The sequence below is a fragment of the Triplophysa dalaica genome, chromosome 20 (assembly GCF_015846415.1).
Source record: "Triplophysa dalaica isolate WHDGS20190420 chromosome 20, ASM1584641v1, whole genome shotgun sequence".
Taxonomy (NCBI): domain Eukaryota; kingdom Metazoa; phylum Chordata; class Actinopteri; order Cypriniformes; family Nemacheilidae; genus Triplophysa; species Triplophysa dalaica.
In genome coordinates, this window is record NC_079561.1 from 3402707 (window position 1) to 3417913 (window position 15207).

Consider the following 15207-nt stretch of genomic DNA (forward strand, 5'->3'; position numbering starts at 1 on the left):
GCTCTTTGATCAGTAGAAAGTGCGGCTCGATCTAAAATCACTACGAGATGGAGTCGTTTGTATGTGCAGCCTCTGCTCTACGAGCCTCTACAGGCTGACGGATGTAAGTGTAGATCATTCCAGATGGGAACACGGCACGCTTTAGGCTTTAGGCTTCCCTCTTTAAGATCTGACAAGACAGAGCTATCTTCACAAATGCCACTGCCAACATAAATCTTAGCAGGTGGAATTGGTTTTACGGGCAATGTGCTGGCCCTGCAATGCCTTAAGGAAAATCTGACATTGGATATTTTAAAATGTTAGAAAATAAACTGATACAGTATATTCCACAGTTGCATGACTGCAATATGGTTTCGTGTTTGTCTTAAGCAAAAACGATTTGTTTTTCTCCTGATTGTGAACCGTTGATATTGATTTGCCTGTGGAGTGAAGTCCCATGAGATCCTCTGTAAAGACACGCATATTCCACTACATTAGACTAGCCATGACTGTTATTCTCAAGTCATCCGACGCTATACGCTATATGAAATAAGCTCAGGTTCATCATCACCACCTGTAACTTGATTCGCTTTGAACAGGCGGTGGGGTTTTTCGTACTTTCCCCTATGCTGTGTATGTACAGCTGGTGTCCGCTCATTTAAAATCCCCCTGACTAAATTTCCTGCAGTTATGAAACTCATTAGTTGTGCATCTGAACATATTACCCGTGTGTGTCCATGCCAACTTCTTCCGCCCTGTTGTGGGTATGTCAGTTGACTCCAATACTAAAAGGAATATCTTGGAATCCAACCATGTCCAATGAGAATAGCTGTTCATTAATCAGATGATCTAAATTTGAGAGGTTTTAGGATTGGGGTCGGGACATTGTCTGGGAGAACTGAATTGCATGTTTAGTTTTACATTAGAATAATGGCAGCCTCTTCATTTGATGATGGGTTAAGGGCTGCTTTATCTTGCCTGAACGTAATTGGTAAAAAAGAGGTTGTTTGAGAGGTTATTGAACACTTGAGCCCACTTTATAGCACATCATAGCCACATTTCAATATCGACCTGCTTTGTTGGTCTGGTAATGTTCTGTATTTATGGTAGATGCACCTAAAATGATTTATTTAGGCTGAAGGCCTGTTCACACCAATGATACCTTTAAAAAGTTCCCCCCACCTTAGTTTACTCTTCACATGAATTCAACTTCACAGGACTTACTGCCTTTTTAATAAATGACTTCAAATTAAAGACACAAGATTTGTAAGTTTAGTCCTTTTTAAGGGGTTTTCATGCATGAATGTGACCATTTAATCAGTTTAATGGCATTACAGTGTACACTTAAAGTGGATTTATGTTTCAAGTTCTGCAATAAAAGTATAGCACATGTTCTGTGCGCTAAAGAAATTGTCGAACACAAACGACAGCACCTGCACTGTTCAATGTGGTGGTTGTCATAGCAGCATGTTTTACTTTTGCTATGGTCTGTGAGAGCGAGGCGTCACAAGATTTCTATGATAAAAATGAAAAATGGGATTATATGAAGTGAGTGAGTTTCCATGTTGCGTTTGAAACAGGATGGGAATACATGCGCTGAGTATGCTGCACGCGTCCCCTGCGTCCTTTTCTTCAACCACACTGACTTCAATCAGATTTATCTCGATAGGCAAAGTGTGAATGATGAATCAAATGCGTGGATACGGTTCTCTTTAGGAGTAAATATCTCTATTTACTGTTTACATTGTAAACATCAGAATGAACCTGCCGGCCTCTGATAAGAGAGAGACATGTGGCTCAATGATGCAGTGACAGGTGTGAGTAAGTGACGCATGTTTGTGAGTATGTGTATGTGAGCGAGGCCAGACTTATGTTGCTCTTCCCGTCTCATCAGCGTTCTAATATGTCTGATGAACACGGTGCATGGTAGGAGAGGCATTTATAGTCCCTCTGTGTATTTTGTTCCAGGAATGAGGGGCCGAGGTACCGTGGTAATGTAAATCCCCATGTGTTTTACCCACTGCTCCAGTTTCCAGTCGGTCTTAGGTCAGAGGTGTAATCACTCTTTATTTAGCTTCTCTTTCTCCTGAATGACCCAGGCCTGTCCTCCGTCACATGGATCTTGTGAGGACTTAGGGTACGAGAAGAGGACCTGCTCACCGAGCTGTGACTGTGTAGCTTGCTTAACAGATCTCTGAGAAAGAAACTCTTTAGTAATGCTTTTAAGATTCCATCTGTGGATGGATTTGTCTTTCTGCGGTAACGGAATATTCCGTCATACTCCCCAACGCCGTGCTAGGGTATTGTAAACTTCCAAAATAGTTGTGTACAATCACATTTGAAGTTATTTGATGTTTGTTACGTGCCTGATGTTAAAAAGGGATGATACCGTAACATTTATGTGAGACAACTGTCACCAGGTGTGGTGCAGATCAAAAAGGACACCGAACAGAGGTATTAGAGTCAAAAGTTTTTACTTTCGTCGCGTTGAGGAAATACACATAATTACATAAACAGATATACATAGGATAAAACAAGAAAAGAGTGCCGCACAAATTAAAGAAAGAAACAAAATAAAACAATCCTTATACTAACCTCTAAACTTGCTAACAAAAGAAATATGGAAATGAAACCGAAGTCTTCAGCGTATACGACGCCCCAAATAAACTAATATAATCTACAAACAAAAATACATGGGTGGCGTCACACTCTCAAACCTAAACTAACAAAGTATAATCTAACATGATGCACTGACCTGCATCCTCCAAGAATTCGATGGAAATGGATTGTCAAACAATATATCTATAAATAGAGCAAAATACATACACAACGCATGACTAAGTACGTGAAGAATCAGATCGAATGGTGTCGACCACAAACAGCTGACCGCGTCGGTGCACACGGTACGCTGGCGTGGCGCACACACACACAATCACCTCGCGTCCTTAAATACTGCCGGAACGCAAGCCGATTGGCAGGACCTCATGACGTCAGTATGATGATTGGCAATCGAGTCAGCCAATAGAAACCAACCTATAACTGGAGCTGGAAGAGACACAGAAAGACAGGAGAGCGAGAAACAATACCATGTACATAAAACACACACGGAACGTAACAATGTTCTTTAATATTCTTTTTAGCGTGAGGCCTTGTGAATACTACACTCAAAAAAATAATATGTTGTACTAACTTAACTTTTTTATGTCAACTGGTTGCACGTAACTGGATTACATTGAAATTAAATAAAAAAAATTATTTCAGTAAATGTAAGTTAATTGCTTAAGGTAAAAGCAATGTTGTTTAGTTGAATCAATTTAACAGGCTTTGTTTTGTTTTAAACTATTGAGTTAATTAACTTCAGTTATCCTAAAATTTATATTTTTACGTTCAACCAAAATAAATTCTACAGTTTCATTCAGTTCCTGTTTATTCAATGAATTCATTCAATAATTTCAATAACTTTTACAACATTTTCCAACAAGAATAACTTGTGTAATCTCTAAAGACTACCTTTACTTTTCAATATCAAAGGCATGTACATTAATTTTTTTTTCCAACAAGAATAACTTGTACAAACTCTGTAATCTCTAAAGACTGCCAACCTAATCAAAGGCAACACTTTTCTGAACAAGGGTAACCACCAAACTCAAAAATATAACTAACTCTTTAAAACTTTTAAGATAAATGAACATTAAACACTAACAAGTGTTTATTTTTACTGAAAAATGCATAATATAAAACACTTATTTAAGAAAATAACTCTCAAAATGCAGTGTACGCAAAGCATGCTGGGAAATATAAGTCCTCTGCCCTATTATAACTATTTTATGTTAACAAAACACAACTCCTTTATGTTGTCCCAACATGAATGGATTCAGTTATATGACTAAACATAAAACAATCATGTTGTAACCATATTTCCAAAAGTTGTGTTGATTTAACTTAAGCAAGTCAAGTAATTTGAACAGGCAGCAAAAATATTTTTTTGAGTGTAGTGTACTCCTCGTGATCAAAATGAACCTTTCACAGATATCATGTTCTTTCTCTTTTAGGAAAAGGTATTGATGATACATTCTGCACACAGTTTCAAGCAAATGCAATTTAATCGACTCGAATGGAACGAATTGATAATACCGACCTGAACGCCATTGTTTGCTGATGAGGTTCAATGCAGAATGCAGTTAAAACATTGAAAGCATTGCAAATGTATTGTAAATATTGCCTAGTTTCACTCTCAATAATTGACTTATATCTTGCAGAGAGAAGGAAAGCAATGCCCAGCACTTCCCTCACATATGCACTGAATTATGGATGAATACTGTGAGATAGGCCAGTGTCCCATAGGTGCTACAGAGAGCTTTACTCTTTGCAGGGTGCTCAAGAGCCACTGTAGAGATTGCTTAATTAAACTGTTGACTTTCAATACATAATTCACACACCCTTCTCTTTTCCATCTATCTTTGAAGTTGAAACATTTCGAAATTCCTGGGCTGCTCAATCACTTCTGTTAAAGTGGGACCAGGCACGGCTAACGCGTCTTGTTACGGTTTTGTTTGTATCGTTGCTAGGACATGAGCATGCACATCCCATTTGTCAGTCTCCCTTTCTTTTTTTTCCGCCCACCCAGCCAACTGACCTCGCCACCTCGCGATCTGGCGGTGGAATGCGTTTGTCTGGATCGGATCAGGGCCTGAACACGCTATTGTGAATCCGATTCCACATTAGCCCAGAGGACTGCTGCAGCAGCTGGGTTTCGGATCCCTATAAATATCCTACAGTAGATTCCTGCGGTCCCACAGCTTTATGGGCAGCTTGCTCCCGAGCTTAACGTTATGCCAGAGATGAATGTTTGGGACACGCCAAATACCAGAGAAGCCTTTAAATTCTTGTTTATTGAGACTGCAGGAATATGTAGCAACCTGCAGAGAGAGGGACGGACAGTATGCTTGGTGTCTCAGAATGTTTGTGTAAATACTTTATTATGATTGACAGTCAGAGGAGGAAACATATGAAGAGTTTTGTTTCAAAATAAGATAACATAATCAAAAATCATGTTTTATTGTGTTAATTAGCTGTATTTTTAGTTATTATGGTTTGAATTAAAACAAATAAACCACAGTTTGATTGAAATGAAATTGAATGCACAATATTATCTCATTTTGGAACCAATCTCGTCATATTTCCACAAACAGAAAGAGTGGTTTTGCAAAACAGAGAAAATGACGATAGTCGCATGAAACCTGATGTCCAATGAGAAAACATGTTTGTGTCTCAAATGTTGTACACATTTTTAGTGTTAAGGTCAACCAGTATTTGTCATCACGGATTGGAGTTGTTGGTTTATCTAGATTTATTTGTTGAATGTTTGTTCGTTGTCTTATTTAGAAGACATGAGAATATTGGTGAATGTTACAGATTATGAGTCTTCTTTATTAGAGTATTTATTTATACAACACTTGAATTCAGACGCTAGGTTAAACAGGGCTTGGATATCTTATGAGTGATGGTCTAAATAATTCTAAGTGACTTAATGCTGTTGTTATGTTTAAAATCACAGCAGAGTGGGGCTGTTCAATGATTAATCGCGATTAATCACATTGAGAATAAAAGTTGACACAATATATGTTTTTCCACTCTGAATATTATTTTTGTATTTATTAACACATACAGATACTGTACATGTATATAATTAAGAAACATATACAAATTGTTAATATTTGTATATAATTTAGGTTATTAAAATATATTAATATATAAATGCAAATATTTCCTACATGTATACCTACATGTATGTGTACGTGTAGCCTATGTGTTAATAAATACAAACTAAATATGCACAGTGCACAACTTTTAACCGTTAAACACAAACTTTAATTCTGGATGCAATTAATTGCGATTAATCGTTGAACACCCCTAGAAATCCACAGTTTGTTTAATCTATTCTGCTGTTCTTCCACACTTTCTTTTCCAGCTATTTCGAACCCCAAGAACCCAAAAGAAGCACCTAAATCCTTCAGCTTTGACTATTCTTACTGGTCTCATACCTCGGTAAGTCCTCCAATTCTCTCCATATATTTCTCTCTTTCTGCTGAGCTGGCCCTGTGCACAATAAATGTGCTTGTGCTCAGATTTTCAGATGTGATTAATCATCCTCCCAAGATTAAACCCGTATTAATGTTTTTTACCTCTGTTCTCTGGCAGACGGACGACCCCTGCTTTGCGTCACAGTGCCTGGTTTTCAATGACATTGGAAAGGAGATGTTACAGCATGCCTTTGAGGGCTACAACGTCTGCATTTTCGCCTACGGCCAGACTGGAGCTGGCAAGTCTTATACCATGATGGGAAAGCAGGAGGAGGGGCAGGAAGGCATCATTCCTCTGGTACGCTAAGCGGAGTAATAGACGTGTTTAAGAGCCCAACAATGACTGAGATCTTTCTGATCTAAGACATTGCCATAAGACATTAAAGCATTAGCGCTCCTTCAGCACGTCCAGCAAGCCTGGAGATATTTGTGCTTCTTATCGATCACTTTCGCTCTCCTGTCTAATGTGCTCTTTTCATCCCTCTCCCAGCTCTGTGAAGACCTCTTCGAGAAAATCAATGACAATAACAATGATGAGATATCGTACTCGGTGGAGGTGAGCAGCACACGCATCAGTCCATTTCATAGGATTCTGAGTCATGTTCCATTGAAATGCTGGTTTTTAATGAATTACTATTTAGTTTATACATGTCAAATGCAAACGTGTTTGCAGAAGTAAGTTTTAAAGTTGGCACCTTGTTTAATTTCAAACTAAACAAAGCACTGAACAAAAATCTGACCTAAATAGAGGTACAGTATTTTTAAAAGCATTTTATCCCTAGATTTCCAGATTTTTTTAAATCTTCCGTCTTTGTTTACATTAAAAAATATGGCGTCTGCTATGATTAAGGGCTGGTTTAAAAAGGCAACACATGAACACAACAGCTCATCTTGCTTTAAAATTATACTGGTATGTTTATGTGTAAGTTGATTTCGGTATTCGTATTGTAGGTGGCTTATATGGAAATTTACTGTGAGCGAGTAAGGGATCTTCTTAACCCTAAGAACAAAGGAAACCTACGTGTCAGAGAACATCCCCTGCTCGGGCCCTATGTGGAAGACCTCTCGAAACTGGCCGTCACCTCCTACACAGACATCGCTGACCTCATGGATGCTGGTAACAAAGCCAGGTGAGCGAGAAACGCCTCCTGTTAAAACATCCTGTAAGGTTTTGGAATACTGTCAGCAATCGTTTTTATTTAATAAAGCCATGTCATAATGTTAGAAACACTTTTTTATATTTTCTCACAAATCGATATCTATATTCTGAAATTTCAGTGGTTTAAAGGGATAGTTCACCAAAACATGACTGCATCGTTTAATTTCCCTCTTGTCAATACAAACCTCAATGACTTTTTTACATCTTCAGAACACAAATGAAGATATTTTGAAGAATATTTGGTAACTGAACAACGACCGTGCCCATGCACTTCTATTGGATGGACACAAAACCCCAAAAACTACCAAAAAATGTAGTTGATTTAGTTGTTTATTGACGTTTGTATATCTAAGGGTTATAGACAGAGAGGTTGGGCTTTTTGTCATGTGGGAAATAGAATCGGGTTGTTTTCTTTCTGTGATGCTTTGACTGACAGTCATGTGTAAATGTGACTCTTGGGAAGGAATAACGTGGTTTAATCCTCCCGTGCTGATTCTCGTGGTTTATTTGTGGATCTGTGACGTGTAAAGCCTGTTTCTCTCGAGTATATTCCACACTGTCCTGCATCCGGCACAAGAGATGTGTTGATGTGTTATTTCTACTAGTACTTTCCTGGATTAATGGTCATTCTCTCTCGCTCTGCTGACAAACATTCCGAACCCGTCTATCAATTTCTAAAGTAGAAATGTAGCTGACACAAGCAGGATGTTTAGGAGAAGATAGCACCATTTTAGAGTTGTTTAAATGAAAATGAAATTAAACCGTTTTCAAAACCTGAATATATTTAATTCCAATAAGCAAAGTATTGCCAGTTTATAAGTGTCAGAGACTATACGTAGAACTATTAAATGTGCTCTTTCACTCATCCAACACTCTGTCTCCTCAGAACTGTGGCCGCCACCAACATGAACGAAACCAGCAGCCGTTCCCACGCCGTCTTCACTATCGTTTTCACCCAGAGGAAATACGACAGCGACACAGACCTGTCAACAGAGAAGGTTGGATCTTTTACACTCACCCGCGGCCATTATTACATTCTGCAGAGCTCAGAGGAATTCTGCAGCACAAACTCAGCAAAACTGTACCACTCCGAAACAAAACTGAGAGAGAGAGACCCGGCCTGTGTTTGTGATGCTCATTGTCTAATCTGTGGACACAAAGGCAGCTCTGTGAGGATCATGGTCACAATGATATTGTGCAGATCTACTACATTAGATTTCACTACACAGGTCTCGCCTTAGGCCTCGGTCCTCTCTTTCTATCCAATACAACTCATCCGATTTGGCAGCCGCAACACTGGCGTAAACTCAAGGGCAAAGGAATGAAAAAGAACCAGAATAGCATTTAGAGCAGTTGTGTGGGCATGAACCGACACACATGTGTTACCCCAACAAACTGTTGTTTAGTTCAGTGATGATATGAACATCATAGCAGTCCAGGTCATGATTCTGCGAGCTGGTTCGATTCATGTTAAAAGGAGCAATTTTCTGTTTCATTTTGTAAAATACAAATGACATGTTGCTGTTGACCAAAAGGTTATTTTAGTTCTAACATTTCACCCACCTCAAGTTCGGCCTCAAGGTTTTTTTTTGGAATGTCTTCCTCAATTAGTTTGATTGAATCATTTAAAAAAATTTTTTTAAAGAATGATTTGCGTGCTGATCCATCTGAATGTGTCTGCTGTCTGCTTTCAGGTCAGCAAAATTAGCCTGGTGGATCTGGCAGGAAGTGAGCGTGCTGACTCAACAGGAGCCAAAGGAACCAGACTGAAGGTAAAGACTCATTTTACAGCTTTCCCACGGCTTCATTTGCCTTTTTGTGGGATGGGAGTTCTCCTCAACTCCAAACGTTTTCTAGAAGTGTGACTATCTGAAAAAAGGAAACTCATTTCAGGAACCATCAGTGTTTTTGGAAAAAGAATCGACAAGTTATTTTGTGGGATCTTAAAGCTAAACAATAACGTGAAATGGATAAACGATAAATAAAATCATTACTGTTATTCAATTTGGACATGCTTGTTTTCTTGTTTGTGCTTCTTAGGAGGGAGCAAACATCAATAAATCTCTAACCACTCTCGGAAAGGTTATTTCAGCACTGGCTGAGGTGGTGAGTATTAGTCACAATACCTGTTTGTCTTTTCTGCCTGTTTTCCTGTGGCCTTCAGTGCTAAAACTCGATTTGCTGTCTGTCTTTCTCTCCTGGCAATGCTTCCCATACTCAGGATAATTGTACCATCAAGGTAATCTTTCGCTGTGTACTGCCACTAACCATTAATCTCCTCCGAATAGAGTTTATTTGTTCTCCATGTAATATTTATGTCTTAATTGTGTCTATTCATATTCCTTTAATGATGTCTCATGGATCAAGTGTTTTCCTCCACCACTTTTTTTCTATAGTACTGGTACTCCATGCTACTAAAAGCAATGGTGTAACCTGTTTTCTAAACATGTTAACTTGCTGTTTTGAAACAGAGCAAAAAGAAAAAGAAGTCAGACTTCATTCCTTACCGAGACTCAGTGTTGACATGGCTGCTCCGAGAGAATCTAGGTATGATGATGCTACATAACAGTTATAAATGACCATATCTGAGTCCCAGTTACACAATACATATGAGTGTGTGATATAAAATGTAATATAATCCGAGCCTTAAATATATATTTTTTTCTGTTGAATGAAGTAACAAAAGTTACAAAAATATTAATCTTATACAATTTCTTGAAAAGGTAGAAAAAAAACGTAGTTCATGGAAATTGGATCATCTTACATTAATTATTTTCTTTATGACTTTTTTTATGGCATTTTTTCCTTGAACATAACAAAACCATCGAAAACACAATGGAAGACAACATGTATTATTTACAATGTATATGAAAAGAAATATAATAATAATAATAATAATAATAATAAATAAAAACATACTTGTTAAAGTTGTCTATAACAAGTTGACATATGCAATAAAATTCTTCTTCTTTGAATCTTTGAATCACTAAATTTTTCATTATATCCCTCATCAGATTTACAGATTAAATGAATTCTTCTATTCATATTGATGTTTCTAATCGATTTTTTGTGCTTGTTTACCAGGAGGGAACTCCAGGACAGCTATGGTTGCCGCTTTGAGCCCCGCTGACATCAACTATGATGAAACTCTCAGCACACTCCGGTAAGAATTTACTTTCCAGCCCAGTTGGCACTCAACAAGGTCATGGGTTCAAAATGTACTGTATAGCTTAAATGACAGATGCCTTCCCGGTCAAATGCACAAATGTAAATGTATCGTGAGATAAGAAATATTTTATTCACGTGTTTACACAGATATGCTGATAGGGCCAAGCAGATCAAGTGCAATGCCGTCATCAACGAGGATCCCAATAACAAGCTGGTGCGGGAGCTTAAAGACGAGGTGCTGCGGCTGAAGGAGCTGCTTCAAGCCCAGGGTCTGGGAGACATCCTGGACAGTAAGTCAAAATACAGCGCCCCCCGATGGCCACAGCTGCAGACCCCAAACAAATGGAAGATCTCTTACTGTGCTCACAAGATGCAAATTCTTATGAAGACCGTGTTGTCTTAATGTTATTCCCTTTTTGTTAAGCTTGACATAGCATAATTCTTAACTGGCCTCCAGTTTATCTCACATACTCATGTCAGCTTTAGTGTAAAGTCATGTTTCCATCTCACGTTTGTTCTTACTATATTTTGTCTCGTCAAGTGTAATCTAACTCCCTCCCTCAGTCATTCCTCTACTAGTCCTCTCAACTCTCTCCTGTTCTTCCTCCTTCCCTTCAGTCGAGCCATTGGGGGATGATTGCCTTGGAAGTGGAGTCAAATGTGTGTATACGCGCAACTGGGCCGCATCCTCTCATTTGCCCTGCTCGCTAACAGAAGCTTGTTTATTGCTTTTGGCCGCCTCTTGGAACACAAACAGCTTCGCATGCTTCAGTTTTTCATGGCAGAGCTTGAGATGCAAGGAATCCCAGACAACGGAGGGATGTGAATGGAATGGAGTGGGTGGGGTTTGGGTAATTTGCTCTTCCCCTAATTTGATAGACCGTCTGGGATGGAGCGGTTTTAATGGCAGGCTTTCTTCCATGTATACCCCACCCCCATAGCACGACGGATCCGATAGACTGCATCCGTTATTTAAACCGATAATTCACCCAAAAATGACTAAAATATCTCTCATTGTGTTTCAAACCAACAATATTCTTTTTCACACAGGGAAACTCTATGAAGTATATGAAGAAGCTTTTTCATTTTTTCATTCACTATCTTATGGCTTTTTGGTAACTTGTTAAACGTGTGAATTTGTTTATTTTTGGGTGAATTTTCTCTTTAATCTAAATAGCTTTTGCTCTAATCCCTTTCTCTCTTTATTTTCTCGCAGTGATAATTTTGTGTTGTTTAACTATTTATTACAGGTCAGGTTATTCACGATGTTAAAACACTGCTATGTTCACAAACCGAAGCGATGAGCTATCTGAGAAAAGGTGCATGTTTTTATCATTACGCGTTTGCAGAATAGAGCTTGCTTGTGGTAGCTAGTTGCCATCTGGTGTAGGTAAACCTAGCGCTATATATTCTCAGCGTTTCTGTATTGATTTAGTTTCTCTTTGCCCCTCCGAGTGCACTTGCGTCCTCGTCCCCTCCCTGAAATTCTCCATATCCTCTTACACACGCTCAGTGTTCCTCTTTAAAAAGCTGCAGAACCAAAAAGCATCAGTCGACTGTTTGTTTTCTGATCTGTCTGGGAGTTCTTGATGCGCACATAGAGATGAATACACAATGTGCTTTGGACCGCTATAACCATCTGGCGCTGAAAATATGATTTTTTTAACTCTGCTGAAATGCTTGACATGGTCTGTGTGCTCGTGTTTCTCAGCCGCATCATCTGAACGCATGGAGTTAACAGTAATGTAATGCAGTCCTGCTGTGCCGCCATGCTGGCCTAGTTCCTTCGGAAGAGGGTTTTTCTTCTAGAAATGAATTGGAAAGAATTCAGTATGCAAAGGAAAAATCATGACAAAGCACTCTGGGAGACCTTCAGTCCCTAAATATGAGATTTTTTTGACTGCGCTGTCAAACATTGAGAACATTTTTACATTTCGAATTGTTATGGGTGGCGATGTTGATGCCTTTTAGCCTGGCTGTAACTACAGCATGTTTTAATACAGCTTTTCCGAACCCCCCTCCAACATATTTTCTCTTCTTCATCTGAGAAGGGAGGTCAGATTTCACTCAGGGTTCAAAACAATTTGAGAACGAAGTGATAAGTTCATTTTTTCATTGTAAAATGAACATGAAACTGCATACACACCCCGTTTTATTTCGGTTGTCTGACACATTTAGAAAATAGCTGTTTGGTTAATGGTTTATTTAACAGTCCATGCGAGATAGCTAGATTTAGCGGAAAGAGAAATTTGTTTCAGACAATTTTATTTAAAAGTCACAAAGATTTATGTTTATTGAAGTTAAAGGGATACTCCACCCAAAAATTAAGATTCCGTCATGAATTACTCTCCCTCAAGTTGTTCCAAACTAGTATACGTTTCTTTATTTGGTTAAACGCAAAGAAAGATATTAGGAAAATTTTAGCAAAGGACATCTCTTGGATAGTCCAAAAATGGTAGTCAAGGGTGCCCCAGAACCGTTTGTTTTCCTAAATTCTTCCAAATATCGTCTTTTGAACAAAAATAAATATATACAATATTTTCTTCTACTATGGTAGGTAATGATGCCCCAGAAATCTCAGTAGCTAACATTTTCCCAAAAATCTTTCTTTGTGTACAACGAAACAAATAAATGTATACAGGTTTGGAACAACTTGAGTAAATTATCACAGAATTTTCATTGTGGCAGATTAATAATAGGAGTCTAGTCGTCTAGCACATGTAAACATGCGTCTTGAACCTGAGGTGAAAACTTTTGCCCTATCTATCTGTCGTACTGGTGTGTTTGTTGTAATCCTTTGATGCGATCGCTATGTCTTAAATGGCTCTTTCCTCCTCTTTCTTTTTTCTATCTTACTTTCTCTTTTTCACATTTCTGTCTCCACCATTTTCGCTTCACCTTCCTCGTGTCGTCTGTCTCTCCTCTGTGGCTCAAGACCTGAAAGATATACACAACAATAAGCATAGATACTTGCTTGCCTCAGAGAACCAACGGCCTGGCCATTTCTCCACAGCGCCTATGGGCTGCCTGACAGCCTCTCCATCCTCCGGCTCTCTCTGCAGTCAGGCAGGTCTACAGTCCGTCTCCAGCATCCAGGAACGCATCATGTCCACGCCTGGTGGAGAAGAGGCCATCGAGAGGCTGAAGGTACATCCTCAAGCATTTTTCAACCAAAAGAGAAGTCAAGGGCTTCAATGAATAAATATTTGCTGGTGTTACAGACGATTCCACTCGAATAAATGGAAATGGAGATAATAGAGGTGCTTCAGGCACCCAGTGACCTTTTATGTACGCAATGTTCTACTGATAACAATTTGCATATTTTTCATAAATATGCATGTGCTGTTCTGGATCACCATGGTAACCTGAGAGGTATTTGGATGGCATCCTGAATAGACACACTTTCGTACTGACAACAGATGAAAGTAGATGTCCATCAAGTAAACAAAATGACATCTGCAATAAAAGTTTAAGGGATTTGGTAAAGTTCAAAACAAATGTTAGTTTTAAAATGAAATTAACAAATTTGCATTCAATTCAATGTTATTTGTATAGCACTTTTCACAATGTGCGTTGTTCCAAAGCCGCATTACAGGAGAAAATGAGAAAAACAGAAAAAAAATCTATCAATACTATACGTAATGGGTAACCAGTGAAGGGATGATAACATTGGGGTTATCTGATCGTATTTTCTAGATCTGGTTAGAACTCTTGCAGTAGTTTGTTTTTTGATGATGCAAGACAACCACTAAGTAGTGCATTACAGTAGTCTTAAGTCTTGAGGTCACAAATGCATGAATAAGCTTCTCCGTGTCAGCAACTCATAAAATAGTTTGTTATTTGGCAGAAGAAGGCTGTTTTTGTGCCATTCCAGATGTGATTTCCAAATGACAGGTTGCTGTCTAATATAACGCCTAAGTCTTTAACTGTATTAGTTGGAGTAACAGTGCAGCCTTCAATTTGCAGGTTTTAATCCAAAATATTCTGTTTACGGGGATTTGGTGCGATAAGTAATAGTTCTGTTTTATTAGAATTTAAAAGAATGAAATTTTTATTCATCCAATGTTTTATATTTTCGATGCACTCTGGCAAATTTGATAGCTGGAATAAATCATCTAGTCTTGATGAGATGTATAGCTGAGAATCATCTAGATAACAGTCTAAGCTAATTCCATGTTTTCTTATAATGTTGCCAAGGAGCAGCATGTGTATGGAGAATATCAAGGGTCCTAAAACCGATCCCTGAGGTAACCCATAATTTACTTGCGTTAGATTTGACGATTACCCATTTATAAGTATAAGTTTATCATTATTTTGTAAGAAAGACAATCCTTTTTCTAGTATTTTAGAGAGCTAAGGGAGATTTCAAATCGGTCTATAGTTTCCTAGTTCAATGGGGTCTAAGTTTGGTTTCTTGAAAAGAGGCTTAATGACAGCCAGCTTAAAGGGTCCTGGGACATGGCCTAGATCAATTGAAGACATTTCAAAGGCACGCAAAAAAATAAAACCAAAATTGAAACAAAATATGAAAATATATCGAATCAAAATGAAATAAATTATGTCTCTCTTTCTCTCTCTCTCAGTCCATCATCTCTATCTGTCTGTCTATCTATCTAAATTAATTGTTCTAATTACATAAAGTACAAAAGTACAACACACACTTGATGTCATGGACACTCTCTCAGTGCTGTGATGGCAGGAGAGACAGCGAGGGAAATTATACGTGGCTAGAGCTTCCAGCCATTCGTTTCTATGGTTACAGCGAGCGGATCTCAGCAGTGACGTCAACCTCCAACGCAGTTTGGAGACGTGATCTAT

The 15207-nt window shown here is 38.5% G+C and overlaps 1 protein-coding gene across 8 annotated transcripts in view; it reads left to right on the forward strand.

Moving 5' to 3' along the window:
* Positions 1 to 15207, forward strand: part of kif1b (kinesin family member 1B) — a 65417-nt gene that overhangs the window by 15564 nt on the left and 34646 nt on the right. For 3 of the 8 annotated variants that reach the window (XM_056733711.1, XM_056733717.1, XM_056733714.1), the window contains exons 3-15: positions 5951 to 6027; positions 6181 to 6360; positions 6553 to 6618; positions 7014 to 7192; positions 8108 to 8219; positions 8916 to 8993; positions 9262 to 9327; positions 9443 to 9460; positions 9693 to 9768; positions 10306 to 10384; positions 10537 to 10679; positions 11008 to 11049; positions 13325 to 13536. In XM_056733711.1, the coding sequence (XP_056589689.1) occupies positions 5951 to 6027; positions 6181 to 6360; positions 6553 to 6618; positions 7014 to 7192; positions 8108 to 8219; positions 8916 to 8993; positions 9262 to 9327; positions 9443 to 9460; positions 9693 to 9768; positions 10306 to 10384; positions 10537 to 10679; positions 11008 to 11049; positions 13325 to 13536 (1328 nt within the window). The remainder of the gene's footprint in view (positions 1 to 5950; positions 6028 to 6180; positions 6361 to 6552; positions 6619 to 7013; positions 7193 to 8107; positions 8220 to 8915; positions 8994 to 9261; positions 9328 to 9442; positions 9461 to 9692; positions 9769 to 10305; positions 10385 to 10536; positions 10680 to 11007; positions 11050 to 13324; positions 13537 to 15207) is intronic. The other 5 variants (XM_056733715.1, XM_056733718.1, XM_056733716.1 and 2 more) reach the window with 3 other exon arrangements.